This window comes from Marmota marmota, unplaced genomic scaffold (genome assembly GCF_001458135.2).
Source record: "Marmota marmota marmota unplaced genomic scaffold, marMar, whole genome shotgun sequence".
NCBI lineage: Eukaryota > Metazoa > Chordata > Mammalia > Rodentia > Sciuridae > Marmota > Marmota marmota.
Window position 1 is genome coordinate 18740537 of NW_025999999.1, and position 18592 is coordinate 18759128.

Below are 18592 nucleotides of genomic sequence, written 5' to 3' on the forward strand. Positions count from 1 at the left end.
ATTCCCGTCTCATCCCATAGGAGGGATTGCCTGTTGTTTGCTGGTATCTTCTTCCTCAGGATGGTGAAGTTTACCAGAGTGGGGGGGGGGGTTTCTTCTTGAGTACAGGGCACCTGGAATTGGGGTATGGCATTCACAGGTCCTGATTGGAACTGCCCCCCAAGGATCTCCTTTGGGTCCTACTCCTGTGATGTGGGCACATGATCTTATCTCCTTATCTCACCTGTAGACCTCACAGTTCCTGGTCTCTAAATTAGTCTCTAAACTGTTTCTCACTCATTCTCTCCCTTTCTACTTCCTAATGGGGACCTTCCTCTCCAGAGGTCTTTTGAATTGTGCTCTGGGGCCTGCGCACCCACCTTGAAGAGCTGTTTTGTATTGGGCAGTCACTATGCCGGGATAGTGGCTGCCGGGGGAATTGTCAGTACCTGCCAAGCCTGTCTTCCAAACTGGGAGTTGCCCCAACTAAAGATGGTGACGAAATTGACCCAAGATGGAGGCAGCTGCTTTCAGAAATGGGGAATTGAGTCAGATGGTGGGGATGGGCAATGGCTTTGGGCGATATGTTCAGAGATGCAGCTCTGTGGCATTCAGTACTATGGCTGTCAGCTATCTTCAGAGTCTGTGCCATGTTCTTGGGTTCAGGCAGGCTACTGCACATAAGGGACTATGGCAGTGGCTGCAGAGTCCCAAGATGGAGGCAACTAGGGGAGCCCCACGTTGGTAGATGGGGTTCCATACGGGAGTGGCGGCTGGATTTCCTGTGCGTAGGTAGTGGCTGGTGTCCTGCCAGTGAATGGTGCCCCGGATATCTGTGCAGGTGGGCAGCCAGGAGTCCTGCGTGGGTGCTGATGCTGGTGGACCTGCTCAGACACCTGAGAGTCTATGTGTGCAAGTAGTTGGGAGCCCTGCTCTGATGCTGAGTTCTGGATTCCTGCATGGGAACAGTGGTTGTGATTCCGCTGAGGGGGTACTGTATTACTGGAAGAGAAGCAGTAGTTTATTACTTGAATCCCAGGTCACAGAGGCACACAGAATGATGCCTTCCTCTAGCCTGCCATCTTGGATCTTTCCTAAAAAACCATTCTTTTAAGGCAATCTCATTTGTTTTTCATAGGCAAAGAAATAATGCTTCAGGTAGTGCCACTTAATTTAAACCAGAAGATTGAAATCTGATCTCATTCACCTTCTGAAAGAAGTTGCTAGAAACAACATAGTTTAGAGTGTTCATTGCTGAAATTAAGAAACTGAGGTACAAAATATATTTTTAATATTTTACTTATAGTACAGCTAGAATTGTAACAAAACAGAAACATATACATGTATATGAAAATGTATGTTTCCCAATGCTTTGAATTCTATAATAAATATCAATTTTATTAGGAAAAATCAGTTTACGATCTGAAGTTGGAAAGTAATTTTGTAATTTATTTGAATTATTTGTGTAAGAGATTCAGATAAATATAAATTTTTAATATTTCTCTCAATAGCATCTGTATCTTAGTAACAGCATATGAAACTCTGATAATATTCTTAGTGTTAAGTTTGCTATGGAATTTATTCATTGATTCAGCAAACTTTTCTCTTAAAAAATTTTTTAGGTTGTAAATAGACACAGTACATTTATTTTATTTGTTTATATTTATGTGTTGCTGAGGATCAAACCCAGTGCCTCACACATGCTAGGCAAGTGTTCTACCACTAAACCACAACCCCAGCTCTAATGAACTGTTTTCTATGTGCAATGTTCCAAATACTGTTCTAACTGTTGGGATAAGTGCAATAAACAATATGAATAAATTCACTCTTTTCAAAGAGCCTACATTTTACTGGGAAAAGATAGTCTAATGACCACCCAGTAAAATAATTTCAAGTTACAGTATTAAAGAAAATGTTCACACAATAGTTTAGAGTAAGGAGAAGGACTACTTTTGATGCATGTCTCTGAGAAGCCTGAGACCTGAGGTGAGACCTGGCTTATGAGGAGAAAACCCCGTAAAAACCAGTTCCAACCCCATCTAGAGTGGTCATCCCTTTGTATGCATTCCTCTTCCCCACAGGCCTCTGGTTTCATTGGAAGGGGTTTGGAGTTAGGGCATGCTACTCTCCATAAAGGAAAATTGAGCACAGCCAGATGTATTTTATACACTAAGGAATGATTTCTTGTCCCAACCACTTGCATAATGAAAGATAGGATATTTTTCCTTTCTTTATTTCATTAGCTCTTTTCAAGTTGCAAAACAAGATATAATTCATTATTATCACCATTAATTGTCTGCTCCTTCGACTAAGAACTTTTTTTCCCTGTCACTTAATCTAAGTACCTGGCATAGAATCCAGAATGAAGTAGATACTTAATAGAATATTTGATGAATGGATAAATTGACATACAATAAGAGAAATCTTGAAAAGTATCTTAGTCTGTTTTTCTTGGTATGACGGAATACCACAGACTTGGTAACATGTAAGGAAGAGGAATCCATTTCTTATAGTTCTGGAGGCTGGGAAGTCCAATACCAAAGTTCTGACATCTATTAAAGCCCTTCTTGTTGTGTTATAACGTAGTGGAGGATGTAATTAGTGAGTAGGAGGGAGCCTTGGAGCTTAGAAATGTCTCTCTTCTTATAAAGCCATTAATCCTATCATTTGGGCCCCATCTTCATTGCCTCTTCTAACTCTAACTCTAGCACCCAAAGGCTCCATCTCCTAATACTATAAACATGAATTTTAAGGAAAGCATTATCAGCTCAGTTTGAATGTGAAAAACACACTCAAACTATAGCAAAAGGAAATCTGATTGTCTGCTTGGTCTCGCTTGTCAGTTTTTCCAAATTACCCTTGAAATCTGTTTTTCATTTCTAGAATCAGTCCAGTCTTATTTATTTATTTACTTACTGACTTATTTTTCTGGTACTGAGGATTGAACCCAGATCTGCTTTATCAATGAACCACATCCCCAGTCCTCTCTGTTTTTTATTTTGAGATAGGGTCTTGCTAAGCTTCTTAGGATCTCACTAAGTTGCTGAGGCTGGCCTTGGACTTGCAGTCCTTCTGCTTCACCCTCCTGAGTTGCTGGAATTACATGTGTGCAGTACTATACCCCGCCCAGTCTTGGTTTTAGAGCCTGTGTCACAGTAGACTGTCTGCTTGGCCTTGCTTGGTTTGAGACAGGGTTTTCTCTAGATTATCTCCTGTGGAATTTCCTAAAGAGTCAAAAATGAAGACACATTTTGAAATATTTGCACAATTATTATAGTGTCGACTCTCCTGTTGAATACTCAGTGTGGAGCACTGTTCAGCCTATATGTGCTGAGTCTACATTTACTCATCAGCACTATTCTGTTAATAAATTGGTTCCTTTGGGGTATTCCTGGCTTCAGTTTTTAAGGCAATTTATATTTCAGTTACCATTTTTAACAGTGACCTCCCCTGTTAATTTTATCCTACCATTTTACTTACCCAGAAAGGTAAGATAATATTGTCTGTAACAGAAATTGGTTGAGGTCTTCAGTCCGATTTTTAGTGTGCAGATATTATATTGCAACTTAATTTGTGAGAAACTATCGTTTATGACAATTTGGAAAATAGTGTTAATTCAGAGGATTATATACCACCTAGTAATGGCATCTCAGTTTATAATCTAAACATAAGTTTAAATCAAAATAGCATTCATATCTCTCATCAAAACTTTTAAAGTTTTTAAACTGTATTGTTATTAGATACAATAATGCAATTAATTCAAGTTTTAGACTGTTTAGTGCTTTACTTTATGGTTATAACTTTTATAGCCTTCCTTGACTAAATATTCTTTGGGCAAATGAAGGAAATCATAGATATTTTCACATGTGTCTATGTTTTGCTTAATTACTTCAAATTGTGATTTTTGCTCTAAAATTCTTAGTTATATGGACCCACAAAAAACAAATATAACATAATGCAATTTTGTAGTACCAGCTTGGAATCATATGCTTTGCCCATTTAAATTTATTATAATACTGTTGGTTATTCCTACTACTTAGGCATCAGTTAAATGAAATTAATGTTGAATGATTTATATGTTAAAGACTAACAATTATTTTAGAGTGATAATACTAAGTTAAATTGACAGTGCACAAAGAAATTGATAGCAAGTCCATAATCTGAATATGTATTGTTTTTTTCCTAAAAATATTTCACTTTCTCTAAGATTTTCTGGTTGTGTTCCTCTACCCATTTATTTGGTTCTTCTTTCCTTTGCCTTTATTTACCCTGTATTGCTTAATTTTGATTATCATGTTGAGTAGTTTCTCTTCAATCTGGGGTATATCCTGAAATGAAGATATGATTGTTTGCTCCTGAAAATTCATGTGGTCTAACCCTTTTTAGAATTTTCCAAGGAACCCTGTACTCATCTGGTTTTAAATTAGGCAGAGATACTTCTCCTTTTTTCCTGTATTAAAATTGGCTCATGGGTTTCATGTGAATAGTGTTTGGACTTTTTGGATTTTCCTGTTATTTCCTCTTTTTCTTCCCACACAGACACTGGTATCATGTTACAACTTACGTCTGTGGTTTATGTACACCTTTCTGTGTTTTTGCATTTAAGGGACTAATTAATATGTCAGTTAATTTTTGTTGAAGTTATTGCCTATTTTTTTTAAATATCGCAGTCTGAATTTTTAAAAAATATTACAGTTGCTGTATCTTTTTAGGTGGGCATTCAGGAATGTTGAAAACTAGGCAAGCAGTATCACTGCCTACCTAGCACTCTGCCCCATGGATTGTATCTTTAAATTTTTCCATTGCTTCAGCTAGTTTTTGTCATATTTGTATTTAGTTTTAATTTAATTATATTTGAATCTGATAATATAACCTAGAAGACTACTATTTTTAAGTACTAGTTTACATTGTTTCATTTTTCTTTACATTCTATGGTTCAAAGAAAAGATTTTTTAAAAGCCTTTGTTCCATAGTATTCTGCTCTGATTCATACAGACTTCACTGGAAGTTCAGTATGTAGTTTGTATTTTCTCCTAGTCCCTATTCTCCATATTATCCTTTCAGATTAAAATCTCCAACACTTAATTGGAAGTACATCTATTTAATTTTGAAGTTCATATCGTCAGATATAATACTCATATTTCCAACTTCATCTTACTTAACAGACTAAATCGACCAGTGCTTTATTCTTGTGCCATTGCTCTTCCTTTACAATCTCAGCATAATGGTCTCCTGTTTTCCTCCTGGATAATTTTAAACATTTTAAAAATTTTAGTTCTAATAATGGGGGATACCCTTGAGCTTACTCTTAGACTTTATTTTTCTGTTGTCTAGCCTATTTTCTAAAAAATACCATACAGTTTCTCCTGTCTTTAAGAAATATCACCCTATATATTATTTTAAATGACATTTACCTTATTTTGACTTCCAAGTAATTAAAATTAACCTTTCCACTGTTCTCCAAACTAGTACTTAATAATTTATTTTTGAATATTTTATAGGTATCTCATATTTAACATATTCTAAACATGCTTTTCTTTCTTTATCTATTAAGTCATATGGACCTTCTCTTGTTTTCTGCTTCTTATTAAGTAGAATGTCATCTGCCCAGTTGCTCAGAGCAAACCTAATTATTCCTTCTGAGTCCTCCCTTTCATTCATCTGTCATATCATATTTTTCAGCATGTCTTCTCTCTCTCTAGACTAGGTCCCTAACTACTTATTCTTTTGTCACCATGACTACTTCTGTTATGCAAATTATTATCACCTCATATCTAGAAAAATCAAATATCCTCCTGTCTTAGCTCCTCACTTTCCTTTACTATCTATGTCTTTCCTACCCAGTGTGATTTCCTCTTGATAAATCATGTAACTCCATACCTCAAAACCTTCAGAGGTTCCTATTGCTCTTATAATATGTCGCAAACTCTATATCATGGCCAGGGACTAGGGGATTATTTCCCATTGCCAATCCATATGTATTTGCACCTACTCTGTCCCCTGAGCTCTTGTGACTTCCCTTTAGTTGTTTAAAATATGTATAGCCTAAGCATCATCTTTATTCTTTAGAAGCCTTTGCCAACATGTCTTTGTGATGGCTTTAAACATATTATTGGGATATGAGCTCATATGTCACCTCTGTAGTCCTGATCTAAATTAGCCACACAATTACTTCATCATATCACTTTGGTTTTTCCTTCAGAACACTTACTACTGTTGAAAATTATGATACCCACTTAACAAGTATACCTGGTTGTTTCTTTCTCCAGTTATTAGAAAGCAAGCTGCAGGAGAATAGAGACTTTATTTTATTTCTTTGAAATTAATTTTTGGTCTGCTTGATCAGATGAATTCCAAAAGAGATATACATCTTAAGAATTTCTTCTGTAACTTCGTGTCAAATTCTGTGTGTCCAGACATTGTATTTCTACTTATTTTGACTGTATTTTTGGTGCTTGTAGGTGTATTATTGTGAAACTTTTTTTTTGCCTAGGTATTGACTGAATTTCACTTCATTTTCAATATTTTGTTCTGTGTGTTTGTTGTTATTGTCTTTTTTAGTTTCTCAAATTTTATTATTTTAATATATACATTTCACAAACAAAAACCCTCTTAACATCATGCACAATTCCATAACAAAATGGTTCAACTTTATTAACATTTTTCAACTATTTACACTCTCTTCTATCAACAAAAGTGCACTTCAGTACAGCTTGACAAGATATACTTACCAACAATCTGTTTTGGGTTGATTTTGAAGTTGCCCATCAGTTATGTTTCCTTCCAATCTGGAATAATAATAAAGTAAACAGGACATGGAGATTAAATAGATTAGGCACCATCTTATTTTAGGAATCAAACACTGAAATAGAGCACTTTTTCCTCATCTCTTCCATAACCTCCAACTAAAATAGCTCAACAGGTGTTACCAGGAAACTAAATAGAAAAGCAAACTGGGGTTACCAGCCTAGGCATAGAACAGATTGCACTTAGTTTTGCACAACTAAATGAAAAATTTCAGCCAGTTAGTTTTTGTAGTCTAATAAGTTATGCATCAATCTGATAGTTTAGTGTTTTTTAAGTCTTTTATAATACTTTATATTTTAGATAAAATGTTTCACTGTTCTAGATAGATTTAGCACTGCAACCCAGAAAACAATTGATCTTCCTCATTTTAGAAAGCTATTTAATTTTCATGGTGTTATTACCTTGCATTGAAATCTGGGACAGATGTAGAGCTCATCTCTTTTGGTTTCAGGGATTAAAGTCCTCCTTTGTCACTTGTTCATTGTCTGAAATTGATTGTTTTATATATTTTCTTTATTTTTTAATTGTTTAAAGCAGGAGAGAAAAGTCATCTCTGTTAGTCTATTTTGATAAAAATGGAAATTCTGTTACATATATAAAAGATTTTCATAAAAGATTATTATAAGAAAATGACATTCCCTAGAAGAATAGTCAATACCTTAATTGTTCAGCTTCAACTATGTGAAACAACTTATATTGACCACCTCATTTATACATAATATAAAAATGTAATAAAGTGTATTATACCTATTTTATGCCATAAAAACATTTATAATATATATGTTTTTATGTATGCACATAAAACATATATACATATATACACACATATATGTGTATATGTATAAATGTGTGTGTGTGTAAAATATATATAGAAACTTATCAACTTGAGGTATTATNTTTGGGGTAGTGCTGCTGTGGATTGAGCCCAGGGCCTTGTGCATGCAAGGGAAGCCCTCTACCAACTGAGCTATATCCCCAGCCCTGCCATATATTCTTATACACATTAAATTTCTATTAATTCTATTTTTAATTCCGATTAATTATATATTTTATCCTCACATTATGTGATAGTTGCATTTATCATTACCATTACACATGGGAAAACTGAGATATGAGTAGATTACCTAGTTTTCTAAAATATACATGGCTAGTCAGTGAGCTATCTTTCAAAATTGGTTATCGTCTCTCTAGATGCGCCACTGTTGCCTAATACAGTCTATAATACCTCTTCAGGAGAAGTGTCACAGTGTAATCTCTATAATGTTAATTGAAATCAGGAACAGTTGTAGCTTTTTTGCTTATTTCACCTTTCACAATTATCTTTTGTTAATGTGATTTTAAAATTATATATTTTATACTTTGTTGGTGCGTAGCAAAATATTTGTATGTGAGTATGCCTTTTCCCTGGACAAGGGTATGGAGGGGAAAACCATTTTCTCAATTTCCTGTAATAAAGTTGAATTTTAGTTTCATTTCACAAGGAATTTTCAGTTGCATTAATTGAAAATGTGATTATTACTAGATGTAGAAACTCATTTGCATATTTTAGTTAAGCATATTTAATCTGTCATAGCATTTTACATAGAACTGTTAGCTCACATTCTTGAAATAATTTTATAACAGTTTTAACCACTCAATGTCATAGACTATGCAAAGACTATCATTAGTAGTTGAATATATTAGGCATTCTAGATAAAATTTTAATGCCAGCATATTTTTGATTTTTAATAAGGAGATCCAACTGTCTTAAAGACTTAGAAATATTGTATTTATAAATGCCATAAAACTTCACCTCAGGTTTTCAAGAAGAACTTGGATTCTGTAAGTTTCAAACTTTCTTTCGTTTTGATTTTTCAGATCGCATTCTCACAACACAATACAATCATGGATCTTGTGCAGTTTTTTGTCACGTTCTTCAGGTAATTTGCTTTTACTGACTGAATTTGTCAATATGTTAGATAATTTATCAATTATCAAACTTTAAAATATATACTATATTCTGAATAAGTATATAAATAAATCCTTACCATAGAGCAGGGGGAACATACTTCAAATATATACTTGTGCAGGATTATTTTAATGTTATACTACTAAATGGCTAATGGATTCCATGAAACTAGGATAACTTTGTGTTCCTGTCACATAAATAGTTAAATCATGCTTTAATTAATGAAATTAAGCATTTCAGGTACCACATGGATTATTTGCATTTACTAGAATTAAGTCAATTCATTTCTTTCTTAGGTAGTGTGCTAAAGCCTGTGATGAATAAGAAAAAGTATGTGTTTTCTGTCCTGAAGGAGTTTGTAACCCAGAGGTACTATAAATGATGCATAGAACGTCATTCTCCAGAACATGAATTATGTGAGGTATTAAGATAGGTTCATAAAAAAGGGTTCCATAATTAAACAGTTTTGGAAAATGCATATACTAAAATTAAAAATGGCTCTGTTGTTTGTTTTTCAACTGACATTACTTCTCAGAGCCCTTAATATGCCAACTTACAGTGCATCTTTTTGAAAGAGAGTGGTATTTTCAAGAATTTTTCATAAAATGAAAACTCTTTAGGGAACATTTATTTTCATTCCCAGCACTGGCTTAGGAGAGACTGAGTTTTAGCAGAAGAATATTCATGTTGTAAGATCTTAGAGGTGTTACTTTTGTAAACATTATTAGAGATGTGTGCAGCAAATTTTGATCCCTTAGATGCCTTTGTGCAAATTAGACAAATGCTTCTCCTCTGGCAGACAAAGTCCCAAATCATGGCATACAACTTGAAAACTGAATGCAGTGTGAATTATGAATCCCACTCACCAACTTAGCTGGGCTCTCTTACAGTGTAAGGAACCTATACAACTAAATTTGTAAGTTAGGCACTTTCCTAAACACTGAATAATCATTCTCTTAGGGGTTGTTAGATTCCCATACAGATCTTGAATTCCTGTTACCTTCTCCACATGAGTCTGTAAATTTATTTTCTTTGAAAGGCCAGATAGTAAATATCTCAAGATTTGTGGTCTCTACAGCCTGTTGCATCTACACAAAGTTCTTCCTCTACTGCTTAAGCAGCCAGAGCCAGTATGGAAATGAGTGGGAGTGGTGGTGATCCAATAAAACTTTATTATAAAACATCTGGTGGGGCTGAATTTGGCCTGTGGAAATAATTTACCCAGCCATTGATCTAGCTTATGTCTGAGTACCGTTAATGACCAGAAACTCACCATCTCCTGTTATTGCATTTTCTATCATCAGATAACTAACTGTTCTTTATAATTGAGTGGAAATCTGTCTCTCTATAATATCTTATCTAATTCATCTATAGGGACCATACATAACATGTCTAATCTCTCATCTCCACTTACAGCCTTTGGATTTTTTAAATTCTTTTCTTCAATTTACATATTCCCTGTTCACATATCCATTTCTCTTACTAAAGTCTTTGTTGTGTTGGCCACTTTACTCTGAAAATAATGCTTGTCTGTGTCCCTTAAAATGATTAAATTTTTTTGTATTTAATATTTTTAACATATTTATTACTGATATGTGTCAAAAGTACATTCATTCTTTAAATGTTCCCTGAAAATGAAATGTGAGAAAACAAATGTAGTTGTGATTTATGATTTTATATTTCAAAATATATGAGTTTTAAGGCTATTAACAAAGATATACTGTATTTTTTTAGAAAGCACAAGAAGTTACAATTATTTAATATATCAAAATGAAACTACTTTTTGATGCAGAATGTTGTGGATAAAAATATACACTTACCTGAAAAGTTCAGCTAAGTGTAAAAAATTCACAAAGTTGAATATATATGTAAATGATTTAAATGTTTAGGGTTTTATTTTTAAGCTTTTGTATTTGTGTGCTTATTTAAGTTCAGTGCCTCTTTTATTAAGCAAAAGAAGGCTGGTATTAATGTTTTCCATGCCTTAGAGATAATCCTATTTATTAGGTTGTCACCATGGGCAAAGTAAAATAAAATATTCTAATCATTGTGTGAGATCAAATATATTTGATGGGTTTTTTGTCATTTAAATTTCTTCCAGTAGTGAAATGTAAATTAGACAATTTAAAAATCATTTCATTGTTAAGAGAATAACATGGACAGAATATTTTTTTAAGTTTATTATTTATTTTTTAGAAGGCCACACTAAATTTAAGAGATTTAAACAGGTTAACATTCACAGATGCCTTTCAGTCAGGCCATCTTTGCTGCTATTGCTCTTTCTAAGCTGGTTTATGGGTAACAAAGACGAGTTAATGTGTCAGCTTTCAGTTTGGTCATCGTTCCATGGAATCAGTTCTCAGACTCTATGCCAGTGTTTTACCTCTGTACTGTCAGAGTTCTAGTGGTAAGCATCATTGGGCTGGTACTGGAGAGATCATTCACAGACATAGCCTGGCTCCAGTTTTAGTGTTTTATTCCATCTTCATTTGGTCACCTAGCTTCTCTTTTCGCATATAGAATTAAAGGGGTTTTGTTGTTGGTTCTAGTGAGGGTGTGCAATATAATGTAACAAATAATTACAAAACTGATGAGAATTGTTTATCTTCAATAGCTTTTTAGTTGTATAAAATGGAAAAGTGCCTGAATCTGAAAAGTCTGAATTATTTACCTAAAAAAATAAATGGAAATATGGTAAATTTTCAATGGTGGCACTGTTTTTCACTATACCACTTAGTACTGTTGTGATTAGGAGGGGCAGTTTCAGAGATTGAGATTGGTTTTTCCCCACTGTGCTTCATCTAATTGTAAGAGCCATGAACATAATACAGTGATTACTCCAACTACTTTGTACATAAGTTCTAAATACACACTTAAGGACTGGGGAAATTATCACTGGATGGATTCACAGACACAGTTGGTCCACTGTGAGCAACCATCTGTTACTTGCTTCCCTCTACCACCCCACCCCCACTGCACCTTGACCCCCAACCCTAATAAGGTGCCATTATGACAATTTGAGTCCATGGGTATGTGTGTCACTTCTGATCTCATGTCTACTAATAGACAAAATGATTGTTTATTCCCCTTGCACCATTTATATAGCAATGTATATTATTGGATATATTCTCAAGTTTGTGGCATTAAGTCTCTTCAGGGATCATTTTATAAATTTTTCAAGACGTTTTAGTGTTTTTCCTTCAGATCCAGCCACCTGTTTAGTCAATGGATTCTGGATTTGAAAATTAAGTCTGAGAACTGAGCAGAGAATCATGACTTTCCATTGAAGCAACCACCTTCAACTTCCTGTTCCACCTTCCTTGCTTAATGGAAAACTAGACACCCAAAAGCACCATTGTTGGCTGACTACCTATTTCACCTCTCAAGAAACCATGCTTTATTAATCATCCCTACAATTCTTTGTGGACCAATCCCCTTGGCAGCACCTACATTCTTGTTAATTTAATTATGGTAATTATGGCTCCTGAGTCTGGCAGTTAAGCATTGACATCTGTCCTTTATTACTCTGGGCACCCATGTCCCTCACTTCATGGCAATTAACAAATCTATCCCTGTGACTGCCTTTCCTATTTTCAGCTCTAGTCTACAAAAGGAAGGCAACACTAAACTTCTTTATGATACTAGTATCCTTCTCATCAGTATATTCCTAATGATCTTGGTGAATGGTAAGGCCTCCAGGCCTTCATGAAGCTGAACTGCTCCATAGTCCTTTTGGCCTTATATAATATATCCCATTCCAGCATATTTCCTGTCTCTTGTTTTTTTTTATCCCTTTCTCTTCTATCTGCTGGGGCAACTCAGGTGTTTCACTTTCACTTTGTATTGGCCATTGACTTTTCCAGGCTTCTAATAGTCACTCCATAACAACTTTTTACCATTTTTTCTGGAATCCTCAATAGGTCATTTCATCTCTTGTGTTCCTGAAAATATGCACTAAAATCAATGAATTTTTGTTTATTCAATCTTATATTCTATCTCACTTGGTTAAATATCATACAAATGCAATGGCTCTTGCTAGTATAGCTGGCTAATTCTTGCAGCTGTTTCAAGTATACACTCTCTTTCTTCTTTTCTCAGGCTCAACTGGGTTATGTAGTGATTTAACCTTTCCCATTGCTCAGGCAGTCAGGAAAGGAAGTGGGGATAGCCTCTGAGGGAACAACTGTTGCCTCAGATTAAAAAGGGCTCTCAGTGTCTTCTAGCATGGCAAAATACTGGTTATTGCTAAGTTAGGGATCTGTAGAAACAACATCTTCAGAAGCATACATCCAAGATATTCCATATTTCACTGCCCATGGTCTTCCAAACCATGGCCCTTACCTTTATATGACAGAAATGCTTTGAGAATTCTGTCATCTCTTGGGCTCCACTGCTCTAACAGATCAGCTTGCTGATCATCCATGTTGGCTCCTTTGTCAGGAATAAGAACCTCATTTGAAGTTAAGAGACCCTATTTTGCAGGGGCTCAGTCCCTGGGAAACAGATGAGGTATCCTGGCAGGTAAAAGATGTGAGGTGCAGATGGGATAGTAGACATGCTTTATTTGGAGATAACCGCAGCCCCAAGTCCTCAGCCTTTATCCTCCAACCCCATGAGTCTTTCCATAGGTGTTTTTAATATGCAGGCCAGACACAAATGGCACATTGCCAACAGGTTGCATAAATGAGTGCTTGCTCACAAGAGAATATTTTATGGCCTTGAGTACATACGCTGAATTAGGGTGTTCATGACTTTGGCTACATACTAAAAGCATAGTCCGCTGGAAGCCTCTGTGAGGGAGCCTAACTATAACCATCTCGGGCCTGCCTTATAGACAGGTTTAATTGGTTTAGCTAGTCATGTTTGTTAATGGCCTTCTCTCAGTTTCCCTATGAAAGTACCAATGCACAGTAATAAATCAATTATACTTTCTTTTGAAGGTGTTATCCCCATCTTTCAAATGCCTAAACTGTTCTGTGTACCCTAACATTTCCTTCATAAGGACATTTTCTCAGGTAACCACTGTTGAAATTTTTGACAAGTTAACCCTTCTTCAAGGGACTATCTTTGCCCCACCTAGGAACATGAATGCTATTCTTTTAGCCTCCCAAGCAATGAGTGAGTCAGTTTCAAATCCCCATCTTCTATTTATTCAGACAATTCCTCAGAGAAGCAGACTCTCAGATGGGATTAGATAAGCAGTAAATAAATTAGAGAAACCTCTTGTGAGGGAAAATTGGAAGGGAGTCTAAGAAATGGTGGAAGAACTTTCAGGTCACAATGCCAACACATTTGTGAAGGAGAAAAGAAAGACAGGGAAGTTGAATGAAAGAACCCAAGAGTACAGGGTGCACTAATAAAGTTCACCAAGACCAATGTGTGTCCTTGAACTAAATTACAAGAAAGACTTTTATTTTCCAGGAATGGGCCTACATTGATATCTCTACCATGCTGAATGACTAAGAACAGCCTTTGGGGAGAGTGGCCTCAGCATGAATAATACAGTGATCAGTTTAAGAGGGCAGAAGCTGTGCACACTGATCAACTATGCTCTCTGCAGTTAGGGATCAGAAAGAGCACATTTTAAAAACATTTTAATGGTTGGCCCAATAAAGGTATTTGTTGCTCAAAAATTGGTAGAACTGACCTGTACAAGTATATGCATTCGAAGCCAGTCTCAGAAAAATCATAAGTTAAAGTTTTCTCTCATATGTGGAAGCTATACCAAAATAAGGGAAAGAAAGAGGGGAAGATTGGATATCTTAAAGACAGTAGGAAGATAGAATAGAAAGAGGTGCAGAAGGAGGGAGGATTGAACAGAAGGGGGAGGAAATGCAGAACCAATTTTAAAAAGTCATGCTTTGTGCATATATAAGTATAAAACAGGCAATTTCAACCTTTATGTATAAGAAGAAAGAACCAATCGAAAGTCAATAAATAGATGAGGGAAAAGAAGATAAATAGAGTAGAGGAAGGAGAATGGCAGGGAGGGAGAATGGGAGGAAAAGGAAGAGAAAGTGAACTGAAATCAAATTCCATGCATGTACTAATGTGTTGGTATGAATCAAACTACTATGTGTAACTGTAATGCTCTAATAAAAAATAGTAAAAAAAAGACTACATACATACATGCATTTGTTAAGGCTTTTAATTTTTTAATATTATTTTATGGGTAGATTTTTGAATTGTTACATTCATTAATATTTATGAGTCCTCACTGGTTTTGGTTTTTCTAGACATAGTTGGTAATTGCTTTAGGAAATTGTCTATTTTATTTTTCAAATTTATTGACACACTTTTTTCCAATAACATTCTAAAATTTCTCCTGTATTAGAATTATGCTTCCAATTCTAATGTAATTTTTCGTATTTTTTCCTATTTTTTTTTTTTTCTTGATCAACTGTGCAAGAGCTTTGGAAGTTTTGGGAATCACATCACAAGCCATTGTGTTATTGTTTTCTAATTAACTATTTTCTTTTATTTCTACTTTTTGGAGTTTATTACTTATTTTTTCTAACTTCTTTATTTGATATTATAATCCTTTCTAGCTCATTGATTTCTAGTAGTTTGCTTCTAATACACACATTTATGGCTACTGAGTTTTTCTTGTTGTTGTTGCTAATTCTGCTTCATCTGCACGCCAAGAACTTCAATATATGTAGTATGCTGGGCTCAAAGGATGATTTAGAAATCGTTCCTTTCTCTCAGATTTTTGGGAAAAGCTGAGAAGGATTGGTGTTAGTTCTTTAAATGTTTGGTAAGATTTACCAATAAAGCCATCAGATCTTGGGCTTTTCTTTCTTGTGAAATTTTTGATTGCCAATTCAATCTCCTTACTATTTATAGATCTATTCAGTTTTTCTAGTTCTTCAGGATTCAGTCTCGGGTTGTTTTGTTACTTTAGAAATCTGTTCATCTAAGTTATCTAGTTTGTGGCACCATTAGTACTTTCTTAAAATAACTTTTTATTTCTGTAGAATCAGAAGTAATCTCCTTACTTTCTGATTTTAGTAGTTTGAGTTTTCTCTCTTTTTTTCTTTAGCAATCTAGGTAATTTGTCTATTTTGTTTGCAGAACTAACTATTGGCATTATTGATTTTTTCCTAATTTTTTCTCTTTTGTATGTCAGTTACCTCTGTTCTAAACTTTATTATTTACCTTTATGTGTCCACTAGTTTTGCATTTAATTTATCTGTTCTTCTAGCTCTTTATATTACAAAGTTAGGTTATGGTTTGAAATTTCTTCTTTTTGATGTATGCCTTTATAACTATAAATATTCCTTTCTCCACTGCTTTTACTGTCTGCTATATGTTTTGGAGTTCTGTTTTCACTTTCATTTTTCTCTAAGAATTTTTAATTTCTCTTTTTATTTCTTCTTTGATTCACTGGATGTTTAAGAGTATATGATTTAATTTTTATATTTTTTGAATTTTCTACTTTTCCCTCTGTTGTTGATTTCTACTTTCATTTTGAGGTTTCTTTATCCCAATAAGTAATTTGCCTTAAAGTATATTTGATTTGAAATAAATGTAGATATAGATGTACAATGTCTTTATTTACTTATTTTTATGTGATGCTGGGGTGCCTCACATGTGCTAGGCAAGTGTTCTACCACTGAGCCATGACTCCAGCCCCCTCAACATTTTTTATTTTGAATTTTCAATGAATTTCTTTTACATCATAAATGTTTGAATATTGTTGTGTTTTTGTTTTAATTATTGAAGAACCTCTGAATTTTTAGTGATGGGGAAATGAAAATTTAGTGAATTTCTGTTATTTTGATTGTTGCTTATATTGTAATTTATCTATCTTAACTTTCATTTTTAAAATGCTTTCTCAAATCATATTTTTTCTTCTCCTGTGCTTTCCATTAAATTGAATGTGTTTCTTATATTTCTTATCTTTTTTATTCTAGCAGTTTAGAACTTATACAATTTTTAATTTAACAATCACTATTAATTTTAACAAGCATACCAATACTAATGTTAATCAGTATCTCCTTTCTTCCTGGATTGTATAGGAGTCCAAGGAAACTGAAACTTTCAGTTTTACATATCATTGTCTCATTTATAAATGTGCTTTCTGATTTTAATTTTTAAACAGCTTTTTAAAAATACAAATATAATATAGTTCAGCCATTTAAAATGCATGATTTGATTGTTCTGTAACAATCATCAAAATCATTTTTATGTATTTTCATTGCTCCAAGAAGAAACCAAATGCCTATTAGTAGTCACTCCCCTTCCCTCCCACAAACCTCAGTTACGGACAATATATAATCTACTTCTGTATATACATTTGCTTATTATTGACATTTCATATAAATGGAATCATATAGCATATATTCCTTTGCGATTGGCTTTTTTCATTTAGCATATAGTTTTCAAGGCTTATCCATAATGTAATATGGATCTGTACTTTATTTCATTTTATTGCTGAATAATATTTTATTTTGTGATATAATACATTTTACTTCTCCACTTATCACTTGGTGGATATTTGGGTTACTTCCTTTGGCTGTTGTAAATAATGATACTATGAACATTTGCATATAAAATTTTATATAGAAATGTTTTTATTCCTGTTGAGTTTATAAGTAGGAACAGAATTGTTGATCATTGTTGTCATTTTAAGAAATTGCCAAACCTTTTTCTATAGATGTGTTATGGTTCACTCTCACCAGTAAGGAAAAGACTGCCAGTCTCTTTATCTTTACAACTCTTGTTAATAACTGTTTCTTTTTAAAATCATGGCCATCTTAGTAACTACAAAGGGAAAGAGAGATGAACTTATTGGAGGAATTAAAAAGAAATGCTTTAGGTAGAAGTTGGGGAATACAAAAGCAAAATAAACAGTATGAGGTAAGCAGTCAGCTATGACTATGGAAATGCATGTGCCAATGGGAAGAATAATGCCAAATTAATACAGTGATCAAGTTATGGGGGAAATGAGACATTTAATCATGTTGTACATAGGATATTTTAAAAGAGAAAAAAGAAGAAATGTAAGTCCCTAGTGGAAAAGAAGTAAACCTAAGTCATTAATAAGAAATATCTCTACATTGAAGGAATATTTGGCCTAAAGATTTCTTTTAAATATGGTGCAAAGAAAAAGATCAATATAAAGGATGAAAAATAAATAAGAGTCCTGTTTTTCAGAAACGAGCTTATGATGATGGATAAATTATTGGAAATGAGACCTGAAGGTACAGATTTAACTAAGTAGAAGTAATAATGACTTACTGTATTAACTGTTTAATTTTTCTGTGGCTTTGTTACAAAAGAAACTAGATGTTTATTTCCCAATTGCTCTTGTAAATCACAGTATTCAGTGTGGTAGGAAAAAACTAGTGACAATGCAAAGTTTATTGCCATTTAGCTTTACCAGTGTTCCACATCTAATTTACAGTGCTGAGGTTTGGACATTAGAGGCAGAAACAGACTTCTCTCGGAGTCCTGTCAGTAAGTCGCACTTAGAGGTGAATGTGGTGTAGCACCTCCAAGCTAACTTGTCCCAACTTAAGCTAACTGTCTTGGCAGACAGCCTCTCCTTTCTAGTATTCTCTAGCTCAGTTATAGTATCAGTACTTACTTAACTTCAGTACTGGAGAAGTAGCTAGGTACTCTACTCTCCTGAGTATCCTACAAACCCTAATCCTACCTTCTTTTATCAATATTATATTTAAAACAGCCAAAGTGATTTTTTTTAAACTAACCTAAGTAACACTGCAGTTTCAAACTTCCTTTCACATTTATAGTTCACATTATGGCTTCAGGTTTTTACATAACTTGGTCTAATTATCTGTCCCATCTCAAATTATTATCTTTATATTTGAAAAATTCACATTTCTTTTTGTG

General features: G+C 34.1%; 1 protein-coding gene across 8 annotated transcripts in view; it reads left to right on the forward strand.

The window, feature by feature from the left end:
- Atrnl1 (attractin like 1) overlaps nucleotides 1–18592 on the forward strand; it is a 708669-nt gene that overhangs the window by 277270 nt on the left and 412807 nt on the right. For 4 of the 8 annotated variants that reach the window (XM_048807394.1, XM_048807396.1, XM_048807395.1 and 1 more), the window contains one exon: nucleotides 8644–8705. The exons of 2 other annotated variants lie outside the window; for them this stretch is intronic. In XM_048807394.1, coding sequence (XP_048663351.1) covers nucleotides 8644–8705 — 62 coding nt within the window. Of the gene's footprint in view, nucleotides 1–1117; nucleotides 1145–8643; nucleotides 8706–9030; nucleotides 9050–18592 lie in introns of those variants that run through there. 2 more of the 8 variants (XM_048807397.1, XM_048807398.1) reach the window with 2 other exon arrangements.